The 20,117-nt window shown below is 40.3% G+C and overlaps 1 protein-coding gene across 3 annotated transcripts; it reads left to right on the forward strand.

The window, feature by feature from the left end:
* Window positions 1–1,040: 1,040 nt before the first annotated feature.
* CRKL (CRK like proto-oncogene, adaptor protein) lies at window positions 1,041–15,958 on the forward strand. 3 transcript variants are annotated; one of them, XR_012831501.1, is made up of 5 exons: window positions 1,119–1,354; window positions 4,956–5,418; window positions 5,673–5,841; window positions 6,303–6,448; window positions 14,632–14,670. XR_012831501.1 is itself a non-coding variant. In XM_075718820.1 (3 exons), the coding sequence occupies exons 1-3, from the start codon at window positions 1,041–1,043 to the stop codon at window positions 14,764–14,766; spliced, it is 912 nt and encodes a 303-aa protein (XP_075574935.1). In that variant the 3' UTR covers window positions 14,767–15,958. The 3 variants fall into 3 exon arrangements, 1 of the variants encoding a protein (XP_075574935.1); XR_012831502.1 differs by lacking the exon at window positions 14,632–14,670 and adding an exon at window positions 11,133–11,171; XM_075718820.1 differs by lacking the exons at window positions 5,673–5,841; window positions 6,303–6,448 and having other exon boundaries at window positions 1,041–1,354; window positions 14,632–15,958.
* Window positions 15,959–20,117: the final 4,159 nt, after the last annotated feature.

Consider the following 20,117-nt stretch of genomic DNA (forward strand, 5'->3'; position numbering starts at 1 on the left):
AACCTCAGGGAAGGTGATCTCTGCTCCCAGACCGCCCGCGGTCAGGGTGCCTGGCCGAGCTAGGAGGCGCGGGGAGGGGAGGGAAGCCCGGGCAGGGCAGCAGGGACCCCGGAGGGAAGGGAAGCGTAGCAGGCCCCGGGGCGCCATGGCACAGCGGGCAAGGCAGGCGCTGGGCAGCAGGGACGATGTGCTGGGACAGGCCGTTCGCCGTCACCCACCCCCGGCCGGCGGGGCCTGCACGCCGGCTGCGCTGGGGCAGGCCTGAATGACTCCAGCCCGGAGGGACGGCGGAAGGGGAGGGCGCGAGGACGCGGCACCGAGCCACGGAGCCCCCCCCGCCCGCTGAGGCGGGCACGGCCCCGCGCTCCGCTCCGCCGCCCCTCCCCCCCGCAGCGCGCGGCACCCCGCGTCCTCCCCCCCGCCCCGCTCCGCCGGCGCGAGCTGCGGCGCGCAGCGCGCCTGCGCGGGGCGGTGTCTCCGGAGAACTCCTACCGCCCGGCGCCGCCGCCATTTTGGTGTTCGGCTCTGAGAGGGGAGGGAACCGATAGGAGAAAGCGGGAGCCCGGCGCTTCTGCCTCCCCCGCCCCCCCCCTCCCGTCTGGCTCCGGCGGTGAGGCACCGTAGCAGGCTAACCTCGCCACCTTCCCGGGTCGTCTGTCCTTGTCAGCCGCCGCTGCTCTTCGCCACCCGCCCGGCCGGGCCCGCCGCAGGCCTGAGAGAGAGGCGGGAAGGATGCCCTGCACACCCCGCCGCTGAGGGAGACTCGGGGGCCCTGACCGCCGCGTCTGGCCAGCCCCACCCCAGCCGCTCCTCGGTCCTTCGCCTCCAGGGGCACGGAGCTTCCTTCTCCCTTATCCCCCGTTCCCTGGGCTTCTTATCTCCTGGGCTGGGCGCTAGCGGCTTCCTCCTAGTCCCCAGCCCGCTCCGCCTCCCAGGCCTCCTTGCCCAGGCCTTCCCTTCTCTGGGTCTCTTCCTCCGCCTGGGCCTTCGGGCTCTTCACCTTCCTTCCCCCCCTCCCTTCCCCTTCCCCGCCCGGAGCCATGTCCTCCGCCGCTCGTTTCGATTCGTCGGACCGCTCCAGCTGGTACGTGGGCCCGGTGTCTCGGGCGGAGGCGCAGACGCGGTTGCAAGGGCAGCGGCATGGCATGTTCCTGGTGCGGGACTCGTCTACCTGCCCGGGGGACTACGTGCTCTCGGTGTCCGAGAACTCCCGGGTTTCCCACTACATCATTAACTCCTTGCCCAACCGCCGCTTTAAGATCGGCGACCAGGAGTTTGAGCACCTGCCCGCCCTGCTGGAGTTCTACAAGATCCACTACTTGGACACGACCACCCTCATCGAGCCTGCGCCCAGGTGAGTGCCACCCTCCCTGCGCCCCACCCACTGCCATCTTTGCTCGAGGTGGTGCAAGGCGGGGGGGGGGAGGGGGGTGTCTTCGTCCAACCTAGTAGCTGCAGGATCTTAACGCTGGATGTAGGGCCATGCTATGCATACTAAGGAAGCATTTGTTTATGGCCCTCGTTTGAACCTGTTTCTAACAGTGGTGCTTCTTAGCACTCTGGATCTCAGTGACCATTACGGGTTGCTCTTTCAGTCAGATCATCCATATGATGCACGGGGCCTGTCCTTGCAGTGTGTGTAGGCATATGTGAAGGTACCCTGTACATCTCTAACACTGGCTATAATTGCCTTGCAAGAGGGTGTGGTCGTGCTTTGTGTCAACCTTTTCTTCTGGTATTGTCGTTCTGTTCCTAGGATGGTTGAGAAGCTGATTCACAAGTCTTCTCGGTGATTGAAGTACAGCCTCTGAGCTTCAGTTGCTGTCTGCCCCTGCATCCACACTGATTACAATAGAACAGGCTTTTATGTGATTAGAATGCTTCACCCTGTTAAGTCAGCTTTAACACGTTGTAGGACAGCATTTCCCAAACCTCTAGAGTGGCATTTCCACCCCCCAAAAATGTAAAACATTTATTTCTCACAGTTTGGTTATGTCACTGTTCATCTATATCTGCATACTGCATGCACTACAGTGAGAAGTGCTGTTCTAGGAGGATGGGAAAATGTGACTTGGCTATGAGCTCATTCTTTGTCCTGTTCTCAACGTGGGACATACCTGCAACTTGCGTCAGTAAACTGCTTATCAAGACCTCTAGAACATATTCCTCATTTTTAATTAATAAAGCCTTTCCCAGTATCTTATTTCGAAGCTTTTGGGCTTCCTGGGTAGAATGAAGTGAAATAAAAGCTAGAAAAGTAGTGACACATTAAAAAAAAAAAAGAAATTAGAGTCGGTTTACTTCTAAATTATGCAGTTTAAAAATCTTACTATGTTTTGCAGATTAGCGAGTTCTTAAGGGGGGAAGAATAACTTTGAAGTTTATAGTCACAATTTAACCTTGGCATAGGCCAGTTCTTAATGACAATCAGTAACTTGTCAAAGGTTGACAATAGCTTATCAATTTGAAAAACTCAAGTGGTCAAAAAAAGTCTTCCTGTAAAGCTGTCAGGTGATGGGAGGGATGTGACAGAAAGCAGTAGCTTCAAGAACTCTTAAAGTTGCTGAGAAGTCTTCTAGGTAGTGATTGTGCTATGGCTAGAGAGATGGGCAGGTGAAAAAAAATTACTTTCACCATTGCAGGAATGCTTAAATGGAGCTGCCCAGTGTTATGTGTATGCTTAAAACTGTGGACACTTGGGAGGAAAAAAAGTCTACACTGAAGCAATCTTTATGCTTATCTCGTTTCTCCTTAACCTGGATACTGTTGTGCCTTTCTGGATGTAAAAACTTGTTCTTAATCATTTATGGCAATGACTGACTTGGCTTTCTCAAAACACTTGAAAACTTAGCTGATTCCACTTGCTCACTTGGTATTTGTTATGAGTCTTGTCTGAAATGTTTTATGAACATTTTAGTACCACCTTATTTTCAAGGTTTTGATTGCATATTGTTCTCTCAGCATACAGAGACAGATGGGACCCAGCCTACTGTGAACTGACAAGCTTTTTTATAAAGCAACAAATGGGATCGACTAGGTGGTTTTACCTTAGCCTGATTTTTTGTTCTAAACTCCTAGAAAAATCAATGACATGGTTGATGGTTTGAAATTCTGTTTGAAGGAGACTTCCTGCTGCAAGAGAGAGGCCAAGAGGTAGCATTTCCGGTTTGGGGTTTTTTTTTGTTTAAATTTATTTTTAGTTAATGAACTACATTTAGAATAGGGGTGGACAGGTACGTGCTTCAGAACTGTTATTGCTAATTCTTATCTCTCTGACATTTTCAGAGGAACATTGCACTCAGGTGCTTGTGCTTTTGAAGGCTGTTGATTGTTTTAATTTCATAAAGTACAGTATGAAGAGGTGGTTTTCATGGTGGGATTAAGTAGTTTGTTGTATATAGCCATACAATGCTTTTAGCTCTCAGAGATGACATTTCAAGCTTGTAAAACAGTTGAAAACTGACTGGTTTAAGCTTTGTGTTTGTTTTGTGTCAATAGTGAGCTCTGACCATCATTGCAGTTGTTCCTGAGCTCTTGCTTAGGCAGAGTGACCGCTCTCTAAAGGGTTCACACTGTCTCCCCCGGCTTTGGCTGCAGCAGGGTGTCTTGAAGAAACGTATATCTTTCTGTTCAGGGTTTCTGGTGTATCTTGCAAAAATCATAGGGATTTGACTTCCGTCTTACTTTCAATTCTCTTTTGCTATTGCAAGTAGGCTAATGACATGCATTCTTGCTATTGTAGCTTAGATAATAAGTATCTGCTATGGCCTATATATGTTAAGATTTCTGACAGCTGCTTTGAATAATGTATAAAATTTATGATAAAAATAGATTGCAGTGAAAATAGTCTCAGTTGATGAACCATCTTATATACTATCACAGACAATGAAGTGACTGTATTGGACAGATGATGGGCATAGTAATAAACAATTACGTAAATAAATTAAAGGTAGTATTATGGTTAACAAGGCAAAGGAATATTTCTAGATGGTTAGCTTTTTCATTTCTTACTCCATTCTTACCAGTGGATGCAAGTATTTCATATTGTCTTTTATGAAGATGTCACTTTTAGGTTATTAGGTGTTTAAATATGCAGTAAAGATAAGTACTTTGAAACTAATAATTTTTCTGTTATATTGTAATAACCTTTGAGAGTTGAAGTTGTAAAAATAAGATTAGGGAGCTTAATTCCCTATTACTTTCCAGAAAAGAGAGAATAAGTGTTGTCTCCTAAAAACACAGGATTTGCCTATCTCTTTTCTTAAAGAAAGGAGTTTTCAATATAAATGTGACTGGCTGTCCCCAAAACTCTGTGTGTGTAAGCAGTAGAATTCAGTTAGAAAGATGCTGTACTACCAATTGGAAGGACAACATTGGACTTCTAGCTCTGAGTTAGAAAAGTGTTTATCATACCCTCTTGTTACTTTTGTTCCCTTTTTCCACTATGCTCCCTCAAGTCTGGCATTACTTGAATTGACGTTACTGAATTCTTTAGAAGCGGATGCTGAAGTTAAAAATGTAAACGTGATGAACTGAAGAGGATTATTTAGCTCTTCAAGAGTCCTTCCACCCCAAGTCACCCAAATAATTTTCATTTGTTTTTATGTATTGTGACTCTTGTAACTTAAGCTATAGAATTAATTTTATTCTACCCTAAGATACTCACAACAATCCAAAACAGGTGGATGAAGATTTTGCATTATTTCTCCCAATTTTCTGCATCCGTGCTAGATTTTTATTGGGTTTCTGGGGAAGCTAATTTGCATATTTAAATAATTACTTGAAAGCATGAGTTACTCATGAAATGCCTCACAGTGTTACCAAGCCAATACTTTTGTTACAAAGCTGAATAAGTAATTCTCCTCCAATTGGTGTTCCTGCTGTAAAACTGATACTTAGCTTTGTTACTGGAAATACAATAGCTATCGCTTATACCAAATCTTTTTTAAACTTAGGTATCCAAGTCCACCAATGGGATCTGGATCTGCCCCTGCTATGTCCACTGCAGAAGAAAATGTGGAGTATGTTCGGACTCTCTATGACTTTCCTGGCAATGATGCTGAGGATCTTCCATTTAAAAAGGGTGAGATACTGGTAATTGTAGAGAAGCCAGAAGAACAGTGGTGGAGCGCCAGAAACAAGGAGGGTCGGATTGGGATGATTCCTGTTCCTTATGTAGAAAAGCTAGTCAGATCTTCTCATGGGAAGCACGGAAACAGGAATTCCAATAGTTATGGTATTCCAGAACCTGCCCATGCTTATGCTCAGCCTCAAACCGCAAGTCCGCTTCCCTCTGTATCCAGTACACCCGGAGCAGTGATCAATCCTCTGCCATCAACACAGAATGGACCAGTCTATGCCAAAGCTATCCAAAAGAGAGTACCCTGTGCTTATGACAAGACTGCACTGGCATTAGAGGTAAGTTTTTCCTCTCGAGTCTTATGGTCTTCAATTGTTTTGTAAAATAAGAAACTAAAAATTGTTAGTGGCAAAGTTGGTGTGGATTACTTCATATGGAGTCTGCTTATCTATGTCAAGGGACTGAGAAGAAGTTAGGTTACATTCTGAAGAAAGATCTACAAAAATTGCTTCATCTATGCCACTTCCTTTTGTCAGAGTGACCAAGTTACTTCAGGACCTGTATTTACCCTCTCTTCTTTCCTGTTCAACAGTGCAAATACGTTACAAGGGTAGTGGAGTGTATACATCCTGCTGTGGAAGTGAGTGCTAGTGAGAGGCTGGCTTTCCTTCTCCACCTAATCTTGGGGAAGGAAAGAGGTGTTTCATTAATCATTGCAGTATTCCAGGTTGAGAACTGGCAGTAGCATCCTTCAGAGAAAGGTAAGGATTGCTGATAGACATAGTCTTTCTGATCCTCAACTGTAGTATGAGATGCACTTGAGTATCTGGTGCTGAGAGCTGAAATCTGGGCAGAAATATATCTAGTCCCTTTTACTTTGGTTTTCAAAAGTGGCATTTGAGAAACCTTAAGACCTAAATTGGGGGCGAGAGGGTTAGATGAAAGGCTGTTGTGTAGCCTCTAAACTTATGTTGAACCTTTAAAGTTCCTGTGCTTGCCAAAGCATTTTTTTTTAAAAAAATATTTATTTATATATATAAATATATTTATTTTATATATTTATATTTTTAATATTTATTTTTATCTTTAAGACTTTAGAGTTTTTTTCTTTAAATGGTAAAGAATTCATGTTACAATTCTAGTTTAACTGGCATAAATGATGGATTGGAAGAAGTTTTTAAAGCTATATCCAGAACACTGAGACTGTTACTTTTACATTTAGATTATACTGAAGGCTAGTTAACCCATAGTTCAGAAACGCCTCACCTGGAAAAAGTGCTGGCCTCAAAGATGAGATTTGACTGTGCTACAATACTTCAAGGAGCAAATGCAAGGAAACAAGCAAAGGAAGCAACAGCATTTTAGCAAGTAAAATAATAGTGGTTTTAAAAATACTTTTGAACTCTTCCTGTTGCTTTTGCTGAATTACTTTGCAAGTTAAAGCTGTAACCTATAGCTGATACTTTGGCTGAAATTTGAAAGGTTATATTTGTGACTTCCAGTTATTCATAATAGTTGCCCTAAGTGTTTTTCCTCCTGCATTTGTAAAACCTCTGCAGGTGATTACTCTTACGGGATTAAAAGTTAAATATGTATCACTGGATTTTCCTTGAGTCTTATGAAATCTAGCAGCTTGTTATTTTTGAACTGTGTATGAAAATTATCATAGAGCAAAGTGTAAATTCAATGCCAACTGCACTGTACAGAAGTTTCCTGCCAAAACTACTTGTGCTTCTGAAAACAAAGCAAGGCAAGCGATTGATTTTGTTATGTTATCAATGTGTCATGGAATTACCTCAGGGAACTTGCTTTGCTGCAGGGTAGCAGACCCACTTTGGAAGGATGGTCCTCACAGATAGATTTTTCTGACTTGCTCTTTATTGACCTAGTCAATCCTGTCATTTTAGCTATTCTAGTATGCCAGTAGGATTGTCTCTGACCAACATGTAGATTTGAATTGTTTTGAACCTTCAAATTGCTGAAGTTTTGTTTGAAAGATTCTTCTATTCTGCTGAATTCCAATCACTTACTGCCTCGTGTCTTTGTGTCTTCCACCACTAGCGTATTTTGTCTTCTTATGTAGTCTGTTTTCTTTGTGAGTGCACCTTAGCCACATTGTGGCTTCTCAAGAGACTTCAGAGTAGAATTCTGGGAACTGATCTACATCTTCATTAAAATCAGTGATTACGGATTCTCCATACCTATCCATGCATAGGGAACTTCAGCAACCTCATTATAGCAATATTTTTTTGTCACATGTACTACTCCTAAAGAAAAAAATCCAACTTCTTTTCATGATGTTCCTTCAGATTGCCTAACACCTGCTGGGCCCTGATGATGTATTTAATCCCAACCTTGTCAGGGATCTACATGTCACTAAATAGGAACCATTTGAAGCTTCTATTTTGCAAGAGCACTGAAAATAGCTAGTGGCAGGGAAAGAACAGGTTATGGGAATGTTTTGGGGAAGGAAGTTAATGGTGTTCCTTCAGAATAATAGTATTTGACAGTACTCCACCTTAGTATAGGTGTACTCTAAATCACAGTTCACCTTGTACAGGTAGAACACCTTGTTAGTATAATTATACAGTGCCTGATTGTGTAATCTCATTTAAACTGGTAAAACAATATGAGAGCAAAATATCTATTTGCTGGCTCTAGCTTTGTGTGGTCAGCACACAGACAGTACTTAAAAGGAAGAGAATACTGTCTGGAGTAAGTAAAGCTATTGCATAGTAATCTGCTCAACTTCCTTTTAAGTGGAGGGATGTCATTCTCCTGGGTTCAGCTTGAAGATGGGACAAGCTCCCTGCTTGCAAGCCCAGTTTTTCTATTTCACACTATTGTTTACATAAGCTGTCAGAAGTTTTATTTAAGAAAAGAGAAAGATTGATAGCCTGTTACAGAGAATTTTGTTTTGTAAGGAAGGTATAATTATTTTACAAATTTCTCACATGAATAATGTAACTTGTAAAACAAGTAAACATTCTACTGAAAATCTGAAATAAGATCTGTTTGGTTGGATAATGATGGAGTGTTTAACTTTTAAATAGTATTTAAAGTGTGACAGTTTAAGGGCAACTACAATGTTGTTCCTGTAAGGATACTAGTTAATACAGCATTTATTACAATTTGGACCTTGCTGGGCTAAAAATATTTAGCATTCATGTTGGTGCTATTGAAGTGACTAACGTCTAAATGTTGACTTGGTCCTACTGCATTATATGCTCTACTTCTATGTTCTAAAATACAAAATTAAATAGTAACCTGTTTATAGGCTAAAATAAAAGTTGTAAGTATAGCTACTATCTCAAAGTGTACAGTTGGTATACATATAAGGGTATCTCCCTGCACCGGTGAACGGTTAGTAAAGCCTATGATTAATTAAATGTATTTCTAAGATTTACAAATACTGTTGTCAGTTGAGTTAGTTACCGTGGCTGTTCAGATTTAATGTTTTTAATGAAATGATTGAAGTCTTCAGTTTCTCACTGCAACTAATTAACTTTACTACTAATGTGAGTAGTATTTTCATGGATACTGCATTAGAAAAAAAAACCCCAAACAACCAAACCACCCCCCCCCAAAAAAAACCAAAACAAACCACAAACCAAAAACCAACCACCCAGATCTGTTTCTTTACTTGTGTGCTTTTAGCCAAGAAGCAATTTCCTTCCTTTCTGGTGCTCTAGAGGAAGGAATATGAAGGACAGGGATACAGTGTCCTGTATTTATTGGGACTAGAACTCTACATTACAGGGTTATGTGCCGCTGTTCTTAAATCCTGCTTTTCTTTGGGAAAACTAGGAGGGCAATCCTGTGTTTAAAGGTTATACAGGACAGCACTTTAAGGAGGTGGTGAATTTTGTAAGAGCAGAGATTCTTTGGCACTCTTCATATGATACGGAGCAGTGAAGTCTACCTTAAAGTTTCTCAGCATTTAATAACCTGTAGTTCTGTAGCCAGCCTGTTAACAGTAATATGCCAATGAAGCCTTGTTTTAAACTGGCATGCTCTAACCAGCATGTGAAGTATATGCAGTGCTCAGGAGACTAAGACCTGGTATGTTTTACCTTAAAGGAGCTTATCTCTTGGTAGTTGGGTGCTTCTTGTTTGGATCCAAAGTAGGTGATTGATCACTAACTTCTATACAACAAAGTCCATTATGTCCAGCATAGTCAGTAGATAAACTAATGGTGGATAATTCCCTTAAAAATTAGTAAACCGTTTGAAGGTTGATTCAGGACGTGAACAGCAAATTCCAAATTTACTTAGAAAATGGAATGAAATGGCGTAAGGAACCAGAAAATGGGAAACCAGCAGCAGCCACTAGACTTATGTCTGCCGTGTGTTTAAAAAATGGTTCTTAAATATGTTGCAAACACTGTAGTTAAGTGTCACAGACCATTTTGAAGGCAGTAGTAGTCCTAGAGTTCATCTCCAGATTTAACGTGACAGTGTTACGGAATCTGGAGATTTTTTTTTTAAACAAGAGCTTCACTGTATTTTTTTTATAGCAGTTTTTGTACTAATGATGGCTTATTCTAGACCTGGGCCAGCATTGTAATATTAAGTAGTTTATCTGTTTATGATATATCAAACATATACATGTATGTTTGCTAGTACAGAGTTAAGCTGTCACTGAAATGTTTTGGTGAAATAAATATCCATTTGCCACAATTATATAACTGACTTACAGTATTTCTCTTGAGCTTGTTACAATTAGGTTACAGTTAACTTTTTTCCTCTTCAAAGGAAAGTTGAGACAAGTAGGCCAAAATGTGCTAGTAGTAGAACTTTCTTAATTAGGAAATTAGGCTACTCCTTTCACTAGACAACAAGCATTGTGCTTTTCTTAAGCCAAGGAAACTTAGTATTGCTGTGTTAAACATTGGAATGCATCTAACCCACAAGGTCTAGATTTTAAGCAAAATACTGAGCCTATACTTACTTGCCTAGTGTGAAGTGTTGATTGGGGAGCTTTAGTTCTGGTAACTACTGAATTGAAAGTGACATTGGCGGCAGGATTCCTGTGTCTGTGCTGACATGCACCAACTTTTCAGTATGCTACCTTTGAAAATACAACTGACAATTACTTTGGAGATTTCGTGTGTAATCTTTGTAACTTCCTTTTCCAAAGTTGTTGATGGTTCCCATTATGATAGTGCTGAGTGCCTCACAATTGAATACATGTTCACCCTCAGAACTGTTTGTAGAGTTTGTTTTCAGATGAAACTGAAAGCGACATGGATAACCTAGACAAGATCCTGTGCTACAGTGAGATTCAGCGTGGCTCAAGAATGATGGTCTGTGGGAGTTTTGAGCTCTCCAAATTCTGTACAGTCATGACAGCTGGCTTAATCACTTGGAGACAGGCTACCATCATTTAATGAAAAGCAGCACTTTATCTGTGGTGCTGCAACCCCTACTCTGGCAATTGTCCTAGCTATACTTGAAATGCAAATTTCTATTGTTTTGCTCTGTTCTTAGATGAGGCTAGATTAATTGCATCTAGGACTTCAACATTTCTATGCTGCCCTTTGACCTGCTTTCATGTCTCAAGAATGGTTGAAGGTCTTTCCTCTGAACTACTTGATTCTCTGGTTTAGGCATCAACTATTATTCTTCTGGCACTAACATCAGTAGTGAACGATAGTTAAGCTGTGCTTTTAGCCTGTTGGTTTCTTGAATCTTCCAATACGTAAAGCACCAGCTACTTCAATGTCACTTTGTCCTGTTTGCAGCACAAACTCTGCCTCTTTTGGGTAGCTCAGCTTTACACCTTTTGGGGACAATGGGATATCAAGTAATTTCTTAGGGAGCCTCGTTTATTCTTCTCTAGAACAGGCAGCTGGTCTGAACAGTTGTTTCTTTTTTGGTTCTAATGCTAGTGTTACCAAAGAAGGTGAGTTGTGACACTGATCAGGATAATGACTGAGATTCAACACCCTGTAAATTCCAGAGAGCAATATGTTTTCTATAGTATTGACCCAGTGGGCTAAAAAGATTTAGAGTTTTAATGCATTTTTATCTTCTTAAACTTGTATTACAGAACTCTGTCAGCCATAGAACTATTAACATACAATTGTTGGAATATCTGTAAAACACGTTGAATTGGTTGACTGTGTGACTAAAATGGCATGCAGGAAACCTTTTGCAGTGTATGAATCAGCTTCAAATGGAAGACAGGTATGGAAGAGTCTAGAGTGAATGAAGTAACCTTTCTGACTGGCATGTTCCACAGCTTGTGTTTCCCCAGGGCTTTGAATTCATGCTGTAACAGGGATGTAATGAAAGGATGCTATCTAAAGTACGTTTTGATTTTTATCATTTGGGTGGAACCAAATGGCTGCATTTCAGAAGTATTACTCATTTCAGCAGTTGATACTTCCATCCAGTGATGCTGGCATGCTTCACAAGTGAATTAACTTATCTGAGAGATGTTGAGACTAAGGAAGTGTTACCCTAATTTATAGATAAGGGCCATGAGCTGTCCAGTCATACAGGAAGTTTGTGGCAGAGATGAGAATAGAACCAGGTCTCCTGACTCTGTCCTATGCTTAATCATGAGACAATCCTTCTGACTGGCTTAAAACATTATCTGAAAAAAATAGTGTGTTAAATAATTTTAGTGGGAGATCACACCTCAACTGACCATATTATAGATGCTTTAAAAAGCATTTACCAAATACTGCTTTTAGTTAGTACTTTGAGGAAAAATTACATAAGAGGGACTACTTGACCAGATTCTTCTAGGCATTGTGAAAATTGAGGTCTTTAACATAAGATCCATGAATTATTCTATCATGACATCAAGGTTCCTTCTCCAAAAGTCTTGTTTCAACATGCTGTACCATTTAATCTTCTCAGGGGAACTGCATTTTTTTTAAATAATACAGCACAAGAGTATATTCAGAAGCTTTCATTAAAAAAAAAACAACCCACACTCAAAAATAATATAAAGTTATTGCAAATCAATTTACTATTCCAGGGGTTCTTGGCATATGGGAGTATTTTTTTTGAGTGGTTTATGTCAGCTAGCACACTTTAATAGCAAATACTGATTTGTAGCAACTTTGCCCACACAGCAGTCTAAAGAACATTTTACACTGTTATCAACATGGCAGTTTGTTGCAATGCAATAGACTTACATTGTAAATACTTTTTTTCACTTGGCTGAAGCAAGACTTCCAAACCTCTTCATGTTGTACAAATTCAGTCAAATTGAAGGATATCTTTTTCTAGAGCTTCAAAATGAATAATGGATTGATTTCTACAGCACATGAGCAGAATTAAATTGTCAGACTCTCAGAAAATGCAGGTCTGTGTTTTTGATCCAGTTTACTACAGAATTTTTTTTTTTCTTCCATGAATAAGATTAAGTGAGAGTGGATTGGTTTTGTGGTGTGCAAATGCAGTTTCTTACTAGGTTTTAACTGGTGTGATGTTGGCTGCATCTTCTTGAATTTGGGTCTAAAACTTGGAACTTGTATCCGTCTTCAGTGGTTATTTAAATCTAGCAATGTAACACTGAGTATTTATAGATGTTATCAGCCTTTTCCTAAAGAGACATTTGTTAGGTTCCTGTTTAGGTCATCTTGTTAGTGAAAAGTGAAAAGTCTGACAAACTGTGCTTTTTAGCAAATACACAATTAAAGCATGCTGCAGTAGTCCATGAAGAGATGAAAACCAGTCAAATTAATGTTGTATGTATGTGCTAACTATCATGGGCAGTGTATATGCTGGCTTCATGTTTGAGTTTAGGAACAGCATAAGTAAAGCTGTCCATTTAAGAAAGTAATATGGTCTCAGTTATATCCCACGAACTTAAGGGAGTTCAGAGGGTGTTCTCCCATCTTAAAAACACAAGATTACAATTGTTCCAAGTGTGACAGTCCCAAATTTGGGGGGGCAGATGGGACAACCCAAGCAGTAGAGAAAAAGTAGGGCAGGGGTGGAGCAACACATTTTGCTTAAATGTCTAATTTCATTCTAATATGCAACATAAAGCTTAAATCTCTAAGAAGGATTTCAAAGGTTGAGAAATTTTATTTTGAGCTATAACACTGAGTGACTGCCAAGGATTTTATTACCGTATCTTAAACTTCACTTAAGGATTCTTGCTTCTGAGTGATCTTCAAAAAATATCTATTGGAGTTACGGTAACTGGTTTAAACAGGCTTCAGATCATCTAGTGACATGCACACTGTTTTGTAAACCCAGGATTTTTTTCTTTAACAGAAAATATACAAGTCTTAACTGAAAAGATTTAAACTAAGGTCCTTGGCCAAGGTCCTTAAACTGTCTGGATCAGTTCTAAATTTTAATACCGTTTAGATAATGTAGACAAATGGTTATACATACTGTATCAGGACTAAAATCTAGTTTTTCCTTAAATAAGAAGAACAAAGAAGTTACCTTTGGATTCACAAAAGTAGCTTGGTAACTGAGACTCAACTGCACAGAGCTCGGACTTTGTTTGGGGAAGAAACTTACGAACTGTGTGCCATTGGTCATAGGCTAGTTCTACTTTTTATAAAATTAATTATTAGCTGCTAATGTCACTTTTCTAAATTTTACTATAGTTAGCACAGAGTAAATTAAGTAAACAGGAAGGGAGGTGTAAAGTTAGAGAGCTGCTGCAACATACCACATGTTCAGCTATTCTGAAGCATTTAAGGGAGAAATGAGTATTTAGCTAGTCTTAAATGCTACTTGTCAAATTAAGTATTTTGCTTTGTAAGTTATCCTAATCCAAATTAAATACAGGCATTGAACAGTGATAAAAGTATAACTTATGATCATTTGGGCTGATGTTTCTTGCTTATCATAGTTTAGCTTTTCTCATCTTTCACTGCCAAATAGGAAGAGACACAGTTATGGTAAGAAAGGCCTGACATGTCATCATTCCTGTTTCAAATTCTTTGGCAGGAAGTAGAGGTGAAAACAACAAATAAAGCTAGAATCTGTACATCTAATACTTTTTTTAAAAAAAAAAAAGCTTGAGATTGCTTTTTCCTGCTTCAGAAGTATACCATTAGTTTAGAAACTACAGAAGCTTCTTAGACACCAATAATCAGAACTAGAACTTCAAGTAAAGGTTTCTTTGCCATAGGAATCTCTCTCTGAAAGAAATAAGCCAGCTGGTGCTAAAACCAGTATGAGTATTGTGTTCTTTTGAATGGATGTTGCATCTCATTACTGATGGTAGCTTTAGTGATGTTAATTTATATCTAAGCTAAATATATTATTGAATGAAGTTGTAAGCTTTCCTATAGGAAAAGGTATAGTTCAGCAATTTGACTGAATATGTAATATACATTTAGTTAAGAATCTGAAAAAAGAGTGCGGACAACATTATCGTGTTTAGCAGCAAAATGGTGGTATTTTATTTAAGTAAAAGTAACTTTTCTTTTCAATTCATGCCAAGAAGAGGGTGGGGTTTTTTCCCTACGATGGGCTTGTATTTGTTGTTCCTCTTCATTTGATTTGTATTTGTATCAGAGGTGAGATTCCCATGTGTGATAACTTCTTTTTTTTTAATTATGCAGGTTGGAGATATTGTGAAGGTTACAAGGATGAATATAAACGGTCAGTGGGAAGGAGAAGTCAACGGTCGAAAAGGGCTCTTCCCATTCACGCATGTCAAAATATTTGACCCTCAAAACCCAGATGAGAATGAATGATTCCCTGTGCCCGATTTACACTGCTGCTTCATTTTCCTGGCTGTCATTAGCGTTGTTTGAGGTGGGATGATGACTTAATGGCACATTGCTAGCATTGCCCATTTTCCAGCTTGATGCAGTTTGACGGTTCTTTTAATATACATTTGGAATACATACAACTGAAGTCACTGCCTGACCTTCATACCATAGTTCCATCATCCAGAATTTAGTTTCACTTTTAAAACTCTGTTGGGCCTTAAGCTGCAGAAGACTGAACTGGTCTATAGCAGAGAAGTATGGGAAGAAAACCTTTCCTGTTGAGACTTCCATGGACTTTTTCTGGCTTGCTCAGTAGGAAGAGCCCTAATCTTAGATCAAATGTGCAACTTGTGCATTACTGTCCAACAAAAAGCAACAACAAAAATGCAATTTTAGGACTGAAGAAGACTTAGTTTTAAGAGAACCTGTCCTAAGGTAGTACATTTAAAATGATGGTCTCTTTAAGGACAATAATCGAAGCTTATGTATTCTAAGCAGTTGTATTAGAAGCTGCTTTTTTCTGTTAACTCTTAAGCTTGTTGTTGACCTTCCTGAAACAGTGTGTGTTAAATGCAAATAACCATTGATTGAGCTGCATTGAAGCTGAAGCATTTATTTATAAGGAAACTTAGGAGGGGCTGATACTTGTAACCTGGTTTTGACATACTTAATGCATTTCTGTTGATTTTTGCAAGCACTAACTGTAGAAAGTGAGCTTTAAAGGGAAACACTTTGGCCTGGTCTACATACAGCTCTTCTGCAGTGTTGAAAGTGTAGTTGTACTAGTATAGAAGTGCTTGTCCCCAGGCTGTTATTGGTAGACAGATTGATCAGATTGCCATGGTGTGGAGGGGTAGGAGAGGAGTGGGACAGAACAACTTGGTAAATACTGATAAAATCCTCTTATTTAAACGTACACCTTTTACACCCATTTCTCTACAGGCTCCCTTATCTCTCCAAAGTTTCCTAGCTGTGCCAGCCCCAGCTTGTTGAAAGCTCCTTTTCAAACATAGCACCTTTTTTCTAGGGTGTCTCCGAGTTGCCGTGCTTCTCTTCTGGAGCTGCTTTCATCTTCTGTTTTTGTCCCTCTTTTTCCTTGCTTGTATCCCAAGTCCTCTGCATGCTGCCATCTTTTTTTACCCTTCCAAATGAGTTGGCTCTGGTTTATATATGCCCCAGATTCTGCCCGCCCCCCCCCCCCCGCCCCCAGCATCCTCTAGAAAATGGTTAATTGGCGTTAGCTGCCTGGGTTCCCCTGTGTAATAAATTAATGCTCAGGCTGGAGGAGGCCGCAGAGGTGTCTATTGTCAGTATAGCTTCTTTCCCTTTTTCTGTGCATAAGCTATACTGCTGTAATTGTACTTACAGTAGGGAACTATATGGCTGCAGCTGAATAAGTACAATTCATGCCATGCAGGTTAAGTCCTTATCCTTGGTGTACAGGATATGAAAGCTTAGGTACAGTGGTATCCTGGGCCACCTTCTGTACATGTGTTTTGTAGGTGAACTGGAATGCTCTTTTAAAAATAATTGAACACTGAATTAACAATCCATGACTGCAAAGACTACAACTACAAAACCTCCCTTTTCAGGCAGCCTGGTTAAAGAAAAACATCTGTTGCAGAAGCTGACAGGAAAACAGAACTCCCCTTTTTTCAACTTTTGGAGGCTGTCAATTGTAGCAAAATGAGAAACTTCAGACACCCGCAGAATCTCACCAGTTCTTATAAATGTCAAATTATATAGCAGTTGTTGTCTTAAGTTCCAGTATGTTTTCTTGTTGATTTGTGTCGTTTGATCCTAAAAAAAAGCACATTGTTTTTAGCTCATGTGAAAGTGCCATGAGATCCTTAATTGGAAGGCACTGAAGAAATGCAAAAATGGCATTTGCAACAAGACATTAAAAATGCCAGGTTTTTTTAAAGTCTCTCCGTTCATCTATTAGCTATTTTCTGTAGTATTGATCAAGTGGCTGACAGTCTAGAAGTTCTTGTAGAGCATTTTACTACCAAATTAACTGTGAAGTAGAGTAGCATTGACTGAAGTGTTTGGTGCTGTAAGAGTAATTCTTGACAATAGGCATTGACATTTTGTCTTGCAAAGAAAAGCTATGCAGCTCTTTTAACTAAAGAAGGTCATGCTTTTTCTGTGCCCCAACTATACCTGTAAGTTTACTACATAGATTGTACTACTGAAAGTCATCTTTTGAATACAGAAACTGCACTAAACTCAGTCTGCTGCAGAGAAATCTTATTTCAGACCTGACCTAGTTACAGGCAGCTCTTCAGAAGACTGATTGTAGAATTCTTCCTTTGCATGGTAAATAAATACTGTGAGATTTGAGATCTTGAACACAGCTTTTGACCTGGATTTCTCTTCCACTGAAATAAATGTCTTGAGTCATCCCCTCATGAATAAGGTATACAGTGTGAACACAAGCATTAAGTTTAATTATGTTCTGATACTGCAGAAAAGCAAAATCTTTTACCTTCAAAACTATGCAAAATTTGTGTGTAGTGGCATCTGATGCAAAGACAAGGATTCTTAAATTTCTGTGAACCTGGTTTTGGGCCATGGATGAACAGTGTTTCTCCGAGTAGCAGTGGTGTGGTTCAGGTATGTTAAGTGTGGTTTAAATGTAGCATACTGACCAGCCTAAGCTGATTGTAACCTTGCTTCAAAATGTGTCTTTGCTATTTTACTATGAGACAAGTATTTTCATATAAAGACTGCATTTGATCAGTTTGTGTTTCTCTTTGAAGGACTCTGGATTCTCAATCGCTTGTTGCTTGCTTACATGTGTGCTGTCTGTTGCTGTATGAAGCCTCTTAAATTTGAGTGATAACCTATCAGTGTAAATGTTCCTTGGGCGTGTAAGGTATACTTCTTACGAAGCATGAGAGCCTACAAGTGATGGCTTCAACCTATGCACCATTAAAGTTGTTCTTGCTTTTGAACTAGGAGCTGGTTTAATTGCCTGGTGCCACAATAGTTAACTATCATGAAAGGCTTACTGTTTGACTTTCTCCTCTTGTGTACGTGTGTATATAGACATTGAAGCCTCTGACCAGTCTGAAAGTTTAAATGAAAACTGTTTTAATCAGTGTCCATCACTGGATAAGCGCTAATTTAATTCGTGATTGTTTACAAATTGGGAAAGAATAAACAAAAGGGAATATCCTGTTTGGGTTGGGGCTCTGAAGAGCCTGAGCATTATTTTTGTAAAGGGAAAAACAGCATTCTTTGTGCCATTTCATGTGCCTGTAAAGTAATTTTTTTATATTGTATTAACATCCTGGGAATGAGTGGGCTGACTTTGTTTTCTAGTCAAGTTTTCAAGCATTTTCCTCAATATCGGCATCTGAAAGTGAGACCTGCCTAAAAGACTGCCTTTTGGGACCAGTGAAAGCATTCTTGCATAGTTGTTAATTTGTGTTAAATGAAAGTATGTTTTGGGACAAGGATACAATTATTGCAGTGGGAAAGGTGGCCTTGTATTTCAGACAGTCTTCACTGTGTAAACTTTAAAACACAATATGTAATTTAAAGACCATGATCTTCAGGCAATAATATTAAGTGTAAGCTTTTAAAGTTTATTTTGGGGATCATAGCTTGTTTTATTTTTTTGTGCTATAAGATTAACAGTATTAAATGAATTATATTCTTAGAATATATGGAGTGTCTTTTCTTAAGATTAGTGCCTTTTTAATTTCTTACTCCACTTACTTCATAGAACTGGTCCCAACATCAAGCCACTGTTTGGTTTTTTTTTTTTTTTCCCAGTGCCCTGTTTGTACAGTCTAAATAAAACTTGGCTCAACTTAACAGTATTATTTGTTGTCTTTAGTCTTAAAATCTTGACAATATTAGCAAAGCATTTAAGTCCTTACTCTGTCATTATGATGCCCTGTTTTGTGGGTGAATGAGAGTGCCCACCCAAGTTTTCCAGAATCAAGGGAAGAACTGAGCAGGAGAAACTGCTGCTGCCAGGCTGAATGATACTGTCCTTTTCCGTCTTCCTGCCTCTTCTCAGGCTGTGCTGCTGTGCTCTGGAGGCTCACCTGAAAAAGATGCATCTCTGGTTATACAGATTATCACTGTCTCCTCCACCCCCACACCCAGCACTTCAGTGCTCTTCCTGTCACTGTATTTAACGCTGCTCTTTTGCCGAGGCTTTTAAAGGTCTCTGTAGAAACCGTGCCGCCCTTTTACTGTGATACCCTTGACTGTGCTTGTAAGAATGGCTGGTTTATGCATACAGTTTGAATTTAGCTTGGTACTCTTTGAGTGAATAAGGCGTAACCTGTGCAGGTACTGGAGAGTGGAATGGCTGGCATTCTAGCTGCTGTTAAAGGCGTCAGCATAACACGTCATAAAGATCTGCTTTTGCAAGTCAAAAACCAGGAGGTTGTCTTTTGCCTTTTTACAGTCAATCCAGGTCAAGACCAGCACTAACCAGAACTTAACGTTTTTTTAAATATTTGGGATCATTCAGTTAAATCGTTAAAAGTATGTTGAAAGTTGGGATGATCTTACGTAAGAGAAGAACTTCAGCGGAATGTCAGACTCGACTGCTGCAACGGAGAAGTCTAAAAAGCTTGCGTTGTTTCCCTGGACTCTTTGTTGGTATGTTCACAGCCTAGTGTTTGTCTTCTCTGGAGTACAGATTTCCATGCGATGTTAATAAACATTCATAGCCAACTCTGCATAGTGTCTTATCATCAAATATTCACATTTCAGAGAAAAAAACATTAGTATTTCAAATACACAAGCAAGAACAGGTAAGGTGTGTGCAGTAGGTGCCACAACCCTGTTTCAAACTATTCTGTAAGCCCTTAGCTTTCAAGCAGAAGCTGGAAGTGCTAGGTGGTTACCACAGCTGCTTCTTGTGACATCTCATGACTATTTATGTAGCAAAACCAAGTGTCCCCTGCTCTACCAGCAGTCTGCTTCCTGCAAACCGAATTACGACCATGGGTGCTGCAGCAGCCTCACTATTCCTGTCTGTGGTGAGGTGTGTACAATGAGAACGAACGTAGGGGCTGTGCATCCTTTCCAATGCAAGGGCAGGCCACAAACAGGGACTGCGTGAGACAGGGGCCTGGGCTTGGTTTTCTGGTAGCATCCAGGCTTCTCTGACACTAAACTGCAGCATCTACGTGTGCTTTTGTTAAGTGCCTTCATAGCCAGGGGCTTGGGGACATCTGAAATACAGTTCTGTACAGGACAAACTTCATTTGTGCCTCAAAATGCATCAGGTGGTGTCACCAAGTATAAATCTGCACTGCTTTGTGTTGATGTGAGGCCACAGCAAGGTCCATTCCCTTATTTCA

This window comes from Pelecanus crispus, chromosome 11, assembly GCF_030463565.1.
Source record: "Pelecanus crispus isolate bPelCri1 chromosome 11, bPelCri1.pri, whole genome shotgun sequence".
Taxonomy (NCBI): domain Eukaryota; kingdom Metazoa; phylum Chordata; class Aves; order Pelecaniformes; family Pelecanidae; genus Pelecanus; species Pelecanus crispus.

Bases quoted from the DNA above. Each gene is read 5' to 3' on its own strand.
- CRKL (XM_075718820.1), top strand. From the start codon at position 1,041: ATGTCCTCCGCCGCTCGTTTCGATTCGTCGGACCGCTCCAGCTGGTAC. The intron at 1,355-4,955 runs GTGAGTGCCACC...TTTTAAACTTAG, and splicing joins CTCATCGAGCCTGCGCCCAG to GTATCCAAGTCCACCAATGG. The intron at 5,419-14,631 runs GTAAGTTTTTCC...TTAATTATGCAG, and splicing joins AGACTGCACTGGCATTAGAG to GTTGGAGATATTGTGAAGGT.